General features: G+C 41.9%; 1 protein-coding gene across 1 annotated transcript in view; it reads right to left on the bottom strand.

Moving 5' to 3' along the window:
• Positions 1 to 12,939, bottom strand: part of LOC114894416 (general transcription factor II-I repeat domain-containing protein 2) — a 53,827-nt gene that overhangs the window by 27,190 nt on the left and 13,698 nt on the right. The window contains exons 3-4 of the mRNA XM_029221042.1: positions 10,774 to 10,912; positions 1,140 to 1,259 (exon numbers count right to left, since the gene is read on the bottom strand). Of these exons, the coding sequence (XP_029076875.1) occupies positions 1,140 to 1,259; positions 10,774 to 10,912 (259 nt within the window). The remainder of the gene's footprint in view (positions 1 to 1,139; positions 1,260 to 10,773; positions 10,913 to 12,939) is intronic.

Below are 12,939 nucleotides of genomic sequence, written 5' to 3'. Positions count from 1 at the left end.
GGTTTGAGCCCTGGTCCGGGAAGATCCCACATGCCGTGGAGCAACTAAGCCCGCGCGCCACAACTACTGAAGCCCGCGTGCCTAGAGCCCGTGCTCCGCAACAAGAGAAGCCCCCGCTCGCCGTAACTCGAGAAAGCCAGCACGCAGCAACGAAGACCCAACACAGCCAAAAATAAATAAATAAAATAAATTTATTAAAAAAAATATTGAATTACTATGTTGTACACCTGAAACTAATATAATATTGTAAGTCAACTATATTTCAATAAGTAAATTAATTAACTAAAAATAATCTATTTCCAAAAGAAAGAAAATAATAGGTCTTTTTCTCCATTCTCTTGGAGGTTGCACAATTCAGGGTGCTCACCCTGGTGCACCCAGGGCTGCAGGGAACAGCCTGAGGTTACTCAGGCTGCAGCCAAAGAGGATGAGAGCCCTGCCCAAAGCTTAGCTGTTCCTGTGTCACACTGTACAGATTGGGCCAACTTGCCTGTAGAAAGCTGAGTCCACCTGGGGATATGTCGGTGTCTCTGCACTGGCTGACCAGCCCCGAGGTGCTGGAGCTCCATTTCTCATATGGAAGTGTAGCCTGAGACCCTAAGATCCCCTATGCTGTAGGAGTCCCACAAATCCAAATGCTCACAGGGACCTGCAGGTCACATAGATGTTTGCAGCTGTCTAGGAATGATGATCCAGGCCCTAAGATGCTAAGGTGCTTCTATCACAAGTACAACACCTGCAGACTTCCTTGTTATCTAGCTTTTTTAAGCACTGTGTAGGTATTTAAAAAAAAAATCCCTGTCTCCATGCCTGTGGGAAGATGTGGGTAGGTGGGGAGACCAATGAGGATGAGGCTGGTGTGTGAACCAACCATGAACATCTAATAACTGCATGGCCATGGGGAGGGGGCTCTGCAAAGACTGAAGGCTGATGAATTCAGAGGTTCCAATGGACCAGAAGAGACCAAGTGGTCTTCCGTAAGAAGACTTGATCTGGTACTTTACTGGCTCTTCCCTTGATGTGAATGTGGATTTTTCCAATGTTAGAGACGGTCTAAATAGTCACGCTGATAAAATGATTTCTAATACCATCTTCTGTAGTGAACTATTCAGAGAATTAATGCTTAAAGTGAGCTTTACCGTAACAAAAGCAGAAATAGTCCTCAACGGCTTTTCTGAGTATTTCCGTTTCTCCTGAATCAATCTGCATCCCGTTGGCAGGGCCTGGGGGTTTCACCTCCTGCAGCCCTTCGGCAATGCCTGTAAACGAGTGATCAGTACAAAGTCAGTATCCAAGTATCTGTACTGTGCGTTTCCTTAACGTCCATGCTTCTGGTACTGAAAGGAAAAAGGAATAGACATAAAACAAGATCTTTTTTTTTTTTAAATAAATTTATTTATTTATTTTTGGCCTCGTTGGGTCTTTGTTGCTGCGCGCGGGCTTTCTCTAGTTGCAGCGAGCAGGGGCTACTGTTCGTTGCAGTGCACGGGCTTCTCACTGTGGTGGCTTCTCTTGTTGTGGAGCACAGGCTCTAGGTGCGTGGGCTCAGTAGTTGTGGCGTGCAGACTCAGTAGTTGTGGCTCACGGGCTCCAGAGCGCAGGCTCAGCAGCTGTGGCACACAGGCCCAGCTGCTCTGGGACATGTGGGATCTTCCCGGACCAGGGCTTGAACCCGTGTCCCCTGCATTGGCAGGTGGATTCTTAACCACTGCGCTACCAGGGAAGTCTAAAACAAGACCTTTTAATTAAAAAAAAAACAACACAACAAAGAACAGGCTATTTCTGATGAACAGGATAAAATAACATAGTGATCACCTCTGAAATGAATCTACTGATAAACAATAAATAATTCAACATATAAGGAATTATTAGTAGTTCAGAGGAAATGGTAACAGAAAATTGTTTGCTGGGAATTCCCTGCCGGTCCAGTGGTTAGGACTCTGCGCTTCCACTGCAGAGGACTCGGGTTCCATCCCTGGTTGGGGAACTAAGATCCTGCAGGCCAAGTAGGGAAGCCAAAAAAAAAAAAAAGAAAAGAAAATTATTTGCTATCCAGTCTGCAAGTGACAGTCACTGTGTAGGAAGACCCTCAGCACTGGGCAGGTTTGGGACCAGCCCCCCAGTCAGCTGCTACTGCAAAAGTTTTGAAACTGTTTGTTTTCATCAGGGTTAGTCAGGACACAGAAACCACACATTAATTTGAACAGGGAAAGTTTAATAAAAGAATTATTAGTGGGACTTCTCTGGTGGTCCCGAGGTTAAGACTCTGTGCTCCCAATGCGAGGGGCCCGGGTTTGATCCCTGGTGAGGGACCTAGATCCCACGAGCCATAACTAAGAGCCTGTATGCTACAACTAAGACTTGGTGCAGCCAAAAAAAAAAAACCAAAACAGAATCGTAGTAACAAGGATGAACTGCTAAGGGGTAATGAGAACTCTAAACAACACACAAGTAACAGGCAGCAGGAGCATCGACCACCGCAAGGGCTGAGGGAGAAACTAATCCTGGAAGAGAGTCCCCCCGAGGCTGAGATCCAGGCCTCTCTGGGGAGGAGGCAGAGTCTGCAGGGGTGCCATAAACTGGGGCTGGCAAGCATGGACCCGTCCTCTAGAGGTGCTAGTGGAAACCACTGGCAAGTGGCCCCTGGGGTGCCGCCAGATTCGCTGTTGCAGGGAAGCTGTTCCCTGGGGCGGTGGCAGAACTCTGGAAACCACCCATGGGGTGATGCCAGCAGAACTTTCTAGGAGGCCCCTCTCTCAGGCGCTGGTGGAACTAACTCCCTGGGAAATTGCCGGTGGGTGTGGTGCCCCTAAGATTTCTCTGGGAAGCTTCCTTCTGGAACTTTCTGGGACTTCTGTGTGAGTTGCTGGGCAGCTGGCCGGGATGCAGGGGAGCCAACTGGATGCTGTGTGTGGCAGGGGTGCCCCTGGGAATCCCAAGTGCAATTGGTCACCGTGTGCTACAGGTACAAGCAGGTGTGAGCCCAATGGAAACGGGAAGAGAAGTGTCTTCCTCCTCCAGGGACCTCCTGAAAAAGCCTCCAAGGTAGGTCCTACCTAGGCCAGCTGCCAAGGGAGAAATGTTTACAGGGTCCAGTTCCAGTATCACAAGGCAGGACAAAGAAGGGTGGACTTGGAGTAGAGAGGCAGTAACTTGAAAACCGTCAAAGTGATTTCTTGGGCCAGAGAGGCTTGTACAATGGAGTTACGTTCTAGGGTCAAATGTAAGGCAAAAATCATGCACAGACAGAATTATACTTGAAAACCCTCAGACATCCAGGAAGTACAGGATATATATAGCTCTGTGTAAACAATTCTGCAAAGCAATTCCTAGGCATGTTCACATATCAGAACCAATTAGGCTAAAAGAAGGAAGCAGGTGAAAACCTGCTATGTGTGCTTGGTCATTCAAACAATTTTGGCCCACAGGTAAAATAAGAGGTAAACAGAATAACTGACAGTACTGCCTGCAGGTTTAGTCCGGGGGTCAGTGAACTACAGCCTGGGGCCACATTCCTGCCCACGGCCTGTGTTTTGTATGAGCTGTGAGCTAAGAACGGTTTTTCATAGTTTGAAATGGTTAAATAAGTTCAAAAGGACTTACTTCATGACCTGAGAAAATAACACGAAATTCACATTTCAGTGCTGTAAATAAAGTTTTATTGACCAGGTGCATTCATCGCCATATCACCTGCTTCTACTTTCGTGCTACAAAAGCAAGGTGAGCGGCTGCAACAGAGACTGTAATGACCCAGAGACTAAAACATTTACTATCACTCCCGTTACAGAGAAAGCTCGCCAGTCCCTGGTTTACTTTTTATTGCTTTAATATTAAGCACCTATAACCCTGACCCAGGTTGATTCTAAATTCCTTCTGTTTTGAGGATTAAATTTGTGAATGCTTATACAGCAGGGAGTTGGTTTCTAACTTCAGAAGGCAGGTAAATGTGTTTTTGATGCAATTCCATGGTAATTTTTCCTAACTTTCAAGACAGCTTCTAGAGAAATAACCATCACACGTTCAAGAATGACACCCAGTATTACTGTCCAGCGATGGCAGAGAACTGTGTGTTTGCCAGGAACAATGAACGATAAGCTCTGGACAAAATGAGAAGATAACTACTTGAAAGCACTGAAGAACAACCAGAAACAGGCGAAAGCAGGAAGGAATGCTATCCTCGAAAGAAGGGAAGCACACATATGGGATGAGATGCACATTGACCTGGCTTTTCCCCCATGGGAACTCCTGACTTCCTGTGGGACTCAGGGAGAAATAGAGCTTAACCGAAAAGCAGCAGTCTTAGTGAAATGAGGAAATCTATGTCACATGTCAGGACTGCCATTGTGGTTAAACACTGAAAGGGAAATTCAGGAGAAAATGAGTCACAGGGGTAGGAGACCCAGTATCATCATAGCATCTTCCCTCAAATTCCTGCTTCGTCTCCAAACTGTGCAAGCACAGGGTGAGGCTTTAAGGAAAAGCAACATCTGGAAGGTAAATTGCTGAGCAGAGATTTAAACAGCTGTGTGGTGCCAGAAAGACAGGGTTTGGTATTCAAGATCCACCAAGCTCGAGAAGCTTGTTTAACACCTTGTGAAACTAAGGGGCACATCTTAGGAGGAGGGGCCGCCTTCTGAGACTAAGAGGGATGCTCTAGGGCCAAGGGCAACTCTCATCCACATGGGGACAGGGTGACCTGCCAGTAACTTAACTGCCTGCCAGAACAAAATGCAATTTTACTTAGCAGATTTTTACAACATATCATGCATAATACCCAGTATAAAATGAAAGATTTGTAGGAATGTGAAGAAGCAGGAAAATGTGACCCATGACCAAGACAGAAAAAAAAATCTATAGACGTAGAACCAGAAATGACCCAGATGTTGAAATTACCAGATAAGGACTAAAACAACTGCTATAAACACATGAAAGGCCTTTTATAGGGGTGGTGAACACAACAAATTAATATAAGGGAAATTGCAACAGAGAAATGAAAATGCTAACCAGAAAAGGAAGAAAGAAAACGCAATTTTAGAAATGGAAAATAATCGGAAATGAAAATTTCACCAGATGGACTTAACAGCACCCTGGATACGGCTGAAGGAAGAATCAGTGCCCTCAGAGAAATGCCAATAGAAACTATCCAATCTGAAACTTGAATACAAAAAGAAAAAGTGGGGTGGGGAAAGGAACAGAGCCTTAATGACTTGTGAGACAATAAATAGCAAATTTCTGGACTTCCCTGGTGATGCAGTGGTTAAGAATCCACCTGCCAGACTTCCCTGATGGCACAGTGGTTAAGAATCTGCCTGCCAATGCAGGGGACACGGGTTAAAACCCTGGTCCTGGAAGATCCCACGTGCCGTGGAGCAACTAAGCCCGTGCGCCACAACTACTGAGCCTGCGCTCTAGAGCCCATGAGCCACAACCAATGAAACCCGCGCACCCTAGAGCCCACGTGCTGCAACTACTGAAGCCTGCCCGCCTAGAGCCTGTGCTCCACGGCAAGAGAAGCCACCGCAATGAGAAGCCCGCGCAACGCAACTAGAGAAAGCCCGCGTGCAGCAACGAAGACCCAATGCAGCCAAAGATAATTTAAAAAAAACATTAAATAGCAAATTTCCTTCTCTATGTAAATTAAGAAGAGAATCAGAATAAATATTTGAAGAGATATGAATGACCAAAAATGTCCAACATTGATGAAGACGTCAACATGCAGATTCAGTAAGCTCCACAGACCAAGTAGGGTAAAAACAAAGAAGGCTATAAATAGGCATTTCATGGCCAAACTGCTGAAAACCAAAGATGAGACAGAGCTAGGGAAAAAGATACATTACCTTCAGGGGAACAAAAATAAGAATTCGAACCTGACTTTGTTATCTAAAACAGTGGCAACCAGGAGGAAATGGAATGAAACTTTGAAAGGGCTGGAGGAAGAGAATTCCCTGGCGGTCCAATGGTTAGGACTCCATGCTTGCACTGCTTAAGGCGCAGGTTCAATCCCTAGTCGGGGAACTAAGATCCCGCAAGCCACGCGATGCGGCCAAAAGAGAAAAAAAAAGGGCTGGAGGAAAAAAATTGTCAAGCCAGATTCTATATCGAGTAAAAGCAGTCTTCAAAAAACAATAAGGACCTACTGTATGGCACAGGGAGCTATATTCAATATCTTGTAATAACCCATAATGGAAAAGAATCTCAAAAAGAATATATAAATATATGTATAACTGAATCATTTTGCCATACACCTGAAACTAACATAATGTTGTAAATCAACTATACTTCAAAAAAAAAATTCTTCAGAAATGAAAGCAAGGAGAATGATGTTGGCAAGATGGCAGACTAGGAAGCAATGGGCCTTCCTTCCTCCACAGATACACCAAATTAACAATATACGGACCAGAACATCTCTGTGAGAACTCTGCAGACCAGCTGAGAAGCTATGGCGCCCCAGCCATTGGAAAGCCAAGAAGAGATTTTAGCACAGGGGTAGGAAGGTTTGCAGCATTTGCTGTGCCTATTCATGCTTCTCCCTCTACGTGGCATAGTGCAGAGCAGCTGCGAAGGAACCCCCAGACTGGGGCTCCTCCCTTGACGTGGAAACAAAAGAGTGGACTGCGTGTCCAACATTCTGGCTTGTCTGGGGGTTACTGGAGGAACTGATTTATATCTTGCCTGACTCAGAGCACTGACTTAACTCAGAGCTGCAGTTCTGTGGGAGACACCAGGGGGCGAAAGAGATTCAAAAAGGTTTGAGAGGTTCTAGAACAGCCAGCAGGGCTGATGGGTGGTCTTCTGCCGCACGGAGCCAGTAAGCAAAGACTGGGAGAGGTGGTTGTTTTTTCAAATGCCCAGGAAAAAATCCCAGGGGGGGGAGAAAAAATTACAAGGCATACAGAGAAGCAGGGAAACAAGGCCCACTCAAAGGAACAAAATAGAACTCCAGACACCAATTCTCAAGAAATGTAGATCTATGAACTACCTGACGAAGAATTTAAAATAAAGATCCTCAATGCACTAAAAGAGAGTATAGAAAACAACTAAATGATACATGAACAAAATGAGAGTGCTGACAAAGAGGAACTATAAAAATACCAAACGGCACTTCTGGGGCTGAAAAATCCGATAACTGAACTGAAAAATTCATTAGAGGTGTTTGAAGGCAGACTGAGTCCCATTCCATGCTATAACATGGCTGAAACCTCAGGATGCTATGCCCAAAGTAAAATAATCCAGGCGTTAGTAGTGTAAGTACTCTATGATTCCACTTAGATGAGGTATGTGAAATAGTCACACTCATGGAAACAAAGGAGAATGGTGGTTATCAGGGGCCAAGGTAGTGGGGGAAAGGGAATTATTTATTTAGTGGATATAGAGCTTCAGATTTGCAAGATGAAAGAGTTCTGGAGATCTGTTTCACAACAATGTGAATATACTCAACACTACTGAACTACCATACCCATAAATGTGGTTTAATGGTAAATTTTATGTTTTTTTTTAAACCACACACACACACGCACACACACACACACAAATGAAGGCAAGGTAAATACATTTTCTGATAAACAAAATCAGAGAGGGTTTCTTACTATTAGACCCACACTAAAGGAAATGCTAAAGAAAGTTCTTCAGGCTGAAGGGAAATAATTCCAGATGGAAATCCAGAGCTACAAGAAGGAAAAAGGGGTATTAGAAAGGGTACATATGTAGGTAAATATAAAAGATTATTTTAAAAAATTTTGGAAAGTGATTGCTTAAAACAAACATCATAAGGTGTTGCAGGATTTATAACATATTAGGGCTAGACAGAAGTAAACAGAATTATACTGTTTAAGGTTCTTACATTGTAGGTGTAGTAGAAAAATAGTAATTTTAGGTTCACTGTGACAAATTAGGAGGGCATATTATAATCCCAAGAATAACCAAAAAAAAAAAAAAAACCTAAAAGAGCTAAAATGTCAGTAGAGGAGATAAAATATAATACAAAAAATTTCTCGATCTAAAATAACACAGGGGGTTTCCCTGGTGGTGCAGTGGTTAAGAATCCACCTGCCAGTGCAGGGGACATGGGTTCGATCCCTGGTCTGGCAAGATCCCACATGCCGCAGAGCAACTAAGCCCATGTGCCACAACTACTGAACCTGTGCTCTAGAGCCCACGAGCCACAGCTACTGAGTCCACGTGCCACAACTACTGAAGCCCACGTGCCTAGAGCCCATGCTCTGCAACAAAAGAAGCCACCAGAATGAGAAGCCCGTGTACCACGATGAAGAGTAGCCCCCGCTGGCCACAACTAGAGAAAGCAGGCATGCAGCAACGAGGACCCAATGCAGCCAAAATAAATAAATAAATAAAATTAATTTATTAAAAAAATAAGAAATAAAATAACGCAGGAAAGTCTCAAAGGAACAAAGAATATATGAGATGAATAGAAAAGAAACAGCAACACAGAAGCCTTAAACTAAACCATATAAATGATGACATTACATGTAAATGGAAGAAACAATCCAAGAGTCAGATTTTCAGACTGGTTTTTACAAAAAAGACCTAACTGCATGTTTACAAGAGACATAGTTTAAATATAAAGTACAGAGAGCTGAAAGTAAATGAATAGAAAAGGATGTGCTATGCAAATATTAGTCATAAGAAAGCTGGTGAGGCTATATTAATACAAGACAAAGGAGACTTCAAGATCAGGAGGATAAATGAAACAAAGAGGAATATTTTGTGAGGAAAACAAGGGTCAATTCAGCAGGAAAACATTACAATCCTAAATTTATATCTAATAACGTTCATATTCATATCTTCAACATGTGTGAAGCAAAATGTACTAACCAAAAGGAGGAACAAATATGCAATATAGTTGGCTATTTTAACAATCCTCTATCAATAATGGATAAGATAATAGGCGAAAATTGGAAATGATACAGATGAACTGAATAACATTTAACAACTTGACCTGATTGGTCTGTTAACTGCAGAATCTAAATTCTTTTCAAGGGTACATGGACTAGTCACCAACATAAATGATGTGCTAAGTGATAAATTAGGTCTTGATAAACTCAAAAGGATTAAAATCATACAGAGTATGTTTTTGGACCACAATGGGATTTAACTAGAAATCAATAATCCCTAAATTTCCAAATATTAGGAAATTAAGCAACATGCTTCTCAGTAACCATGGGTCAAAAAGAAATTACTAGGGTTCTTAGAAAATACTTTGAACAAAATCATAATAAAACACAACATATCAAAATCTGAGGATTACAGCTAAAGCAGAACCTAAAGGAAAAATTATAACTTTAAATATTTTTTAAAAAAACTCAATGACCTAAGCTACCAAATCAAGAAGCTAGAAAAGAAAAGCAATTAAATTCAATTAAATAAGGAAATAATAAAGAGCAGAAACAAATGACAAAGAAAACAAAGAAACAATAGACAAAATCACAAAGCCAAAAGTTGTCTTATTGGAAATTTAATTAAAAGAGATGAATGCCTTATAAGATTTATCAAGGAAAAAAGAGAGAAAACATATTCAGAGAAATATGAATAACTTTATATATGAAAAATTAGCATGCACTGTGAAAATTTTTTAAAATCTGTGATTCAATTTCAACGATTAGAAATCCAGTTGGCAGCTGACGTTGATCTGAGCATACCCTTCTTGTTCATCAATTACATGCTCACCATCTTATTTAAAGATTGCTTCATTTTTTTAATCTTCTTGATAGTAGAGACCCTAAGTTTGGTCTTAAAAGTCAGTCCGAATCAATCACCCTCTCTCCTATATATATATATATATATGATCTTTTATAGATATAGGTTTGTTTTGTAGTAAAATGGTATACAGTTGGCCCTTGAACAACATGAAGGTAGGGGTGCTGGTGAAAATCTGTGTATAATTTAGTGTCGGCCTCCAGTATCCACGTTTCCTCCGTATCCACGGTTCCTCATTTGTGGTTTCAACTAACCACAGATGTTGTAGTACTGTAGTATTTACTATTGAAAAAATTCCAAATATATATGGACCTGTGCAATTCAAACCCATGTTGTTCAAGGGTCAACTGTATACATATAGAGAGAGGATATATACATCCTTTGCCAACCCTTGGAGACATCAATATATCTATACCCATATCTCCCTACACACACACACACACACACACACACACACCCTCTGATAAACTTTTTTTTTTTTTTTCCTTTCTTGGTTCCAGGGAATACAAAATTGCTAATTCAATACCTGTCAGATGACCTACAGTGGTAGAGATAATCATTATACAGCATGTAGGTTTTAACACACTAGACTAGTTTAGCTCACAGATGACCACATATGCTCACTAATGCTCCTTGTAACACATATTGGTACACTGAAGGCCCTGAAAGTCCTACATTTAAAAAAAAAAAAAAGACAAAGGAGTATAATGGCTATTAACTGAAAGAAAAACCGAATAGGCCTTGAAGGAGTTTTTCCCTTTCCTTTGGGAGGGAGTAAAATAAGAGTATTTTTGTTCAATTTGGTTTTATTTTAGGAATGAAAGACAGTTTCCTCTATGTTCTTCAAATGTATTCTACAAAACCAGGGCCCTGCAGAGGATACAGTGTAAAATACATTGACCGTGCTTCTTGGAGTCGGTGTTTTGCTAACTCAAAGGGATATGTCAGAACCATTTTTAGGATAACGCTTATGACATCTTAGAAGAAAATAATACGTAAGTCTTGCCTGCCAAAATTCTAAGATTTACGAATACAAAGGATAAAATTGTTAACACCTACAGTATTTTGCAAAATCCTTCTGCAAATCCGTTCTGGCATTGATAAAAGCACGTCCTTTCTCTGTTCCAACGACAAACACGTCTGTTTCATACATTGCAATGCAGGCCACTTCCGCCTTGGACTTGGCCAGTTCTTTACACTGAAATGGGAAAAAAAAGAATGAAATGTTATCTGCAAGGGCAGGTCTGGATTTTTGTGGGGGCTGTGAGGTCTGCCTTAAGAAAAAAAGTACAAAATTAGGTACAAAACAAATATTTCTTTAGAACGAGAAAAACCACCAAGAAAAAAAAAACACACAAATTTTATCAAGCAAATAACATCATAAAACCACGAGAAGAAGATTTTTATTCGGCACCTGTGATGATGTTTGTGATTTATAATAAGAAATGTATATATTTGGTTGTCTTCCACTGTTTCTGGCACAAAGCTCCTAAAACCCTTGGAATTTTCTAAGAGCGAGATAAAGGTGTCTTTTGCTTTGTTAATGAGGTGACTTTGGGACCAGCCTAAGGATGGGGGCTGGCTGCTGGGAAAACCAACCAGGTGATTAGAAGGTGGGAACTTTCAGTCCCACCCCCCGACCTCTGGGGAGGGGAGAGGGGCTGTAGATTGAATCAATGGCCAGTGGTTTAATCCATCATCCCTAGGTAATGAAGGAAAAGACAAAAGGATTGATGAACAAGTGGAGATTTAGGGAGAGTGGCGCACTTGGGAGAGGGCATGGAAGCTCTGTTCCCCTTTCCCCACACCTTGCCTTGTGCATCTCTCCCATCTTTCTGTCCTTGAGTTATATATATCCTTTTATAACAGTCTAGTAAATCAAATGCTTCTCTGAGTTCTGTGAGCAGCTCTAGCAAATTAATCGAACCCGAGGAGGGGCACGTGGAACCCTCCAACCTATAGTGGGTTGGTCAGACGCATAGGTGACGATGCGGGCTTGCCAATGGCATCTGAAGTTGGGGGAGGGGTAGGGAAGACAGTCTTGTAGGACTGAGCCCTTAACCTGTGGAATCTGATGCTCTCTCTAGGTAAATAGTGTCAGGATTGAGGTGAATGGTAGGACACCCAGCTGGTGTCTAAGAATTGCTTGTCAGTGTGGGGAAAACACCCATGTTGGAACTGAGTGCAGAATCTTGACACGCCTGTCTCATGTGCCTTTTTTCCCTACATCTTTGGCTGCAGACTCTGCCTCTTCCTGTGACAAAAATTTCATAATATCATTTTCTATGAAGAGAATAGAGATAATTTAATGTTTCCTCCAATGTGATTGATTACCTTTTTATTATTGATGATAAGGATGAATAAACATGAAAATTCATACCACAGACACACTTGCTGTTCTTTGTGGTGCTACAGACAAGAATTCTGATAAATTCTACTTTATGTAGTTCCTTTCAACAATTTAAAAGAATGTTTGGTGTATTTATAACTGAATACGCTATGTTACTGAGTATCTTCCTGACCAGAGGGAACTTCCGTTTTGACAACGCATCGATGAAAAACAAATCCTCTGTTGACAATTACACCCATTTAACGACTGGAAGAATTTTCCACAGACTAGCTGCTGGCTCTGTACATTTAAAACCTTGTTTCTCCTCTACTACCCACATACTTTTGGAGTTGGGAACATGTTCACACCACAATATGACCTCGGGTCTTGTCCCTTGATGTCGAGTTACCGGAAGAGTTGACAATCGGATTATTCCTGGAAACCATTCCTATACCAGGACATCTAGCAATAATTTACCCAGACACAGAAATAACATCAAGCCACGTAATACTTACCACTAAACTAAAACTAAATGTAATCTCCAACCCATCTTCCCCTTCTTGAGACTCCCAAAATGCCCATCTCCACTCAAACATCACCTGACACAGTGGCTTATGGGGGGCAGAATAATGGCCCCTAAAGATGTCTACGTCCTAATCCCCAGAGCCTGTTATGTTACCTTACAGGCAAAAGGGACTTTGCAGATGTGATTACAGTTAGGATCTTGAGATGAGATTGTCTTTTTTTATTTAATTAAAGGTCTTCAAAATTTAATTTTATTTATTTTTGGCTGCCTTGGGTCTTCGTTGCTGTGTGCAGGCTTCTCATTGCAGTGGCTTCTCTTGTTGCAGAGCATGGGCTCTAGGCACGCAGGCTTCAGTAGTTGTGGCACGCGG

This window comes from Monodon monoceros, unplaced genomic scaffold, assembly GCF_005190385.1.
Source record: "Monodon monoceros isolate NGI ecotype Baffin Bay Population unplaced genomic scaffold, NGI_Narwhal_1 Super_Scaffold_13, whole genome shotgun sequence".
Lineage (NCBI taxonomy): Eukaryota > Metazoa > Chordata > Mammalia > Artiodactyla > Monodontidae > Monodon > Monodon monoceros.
This window is presented reverse-complemented; position numbering and strand designations above follow the sequence as displayed.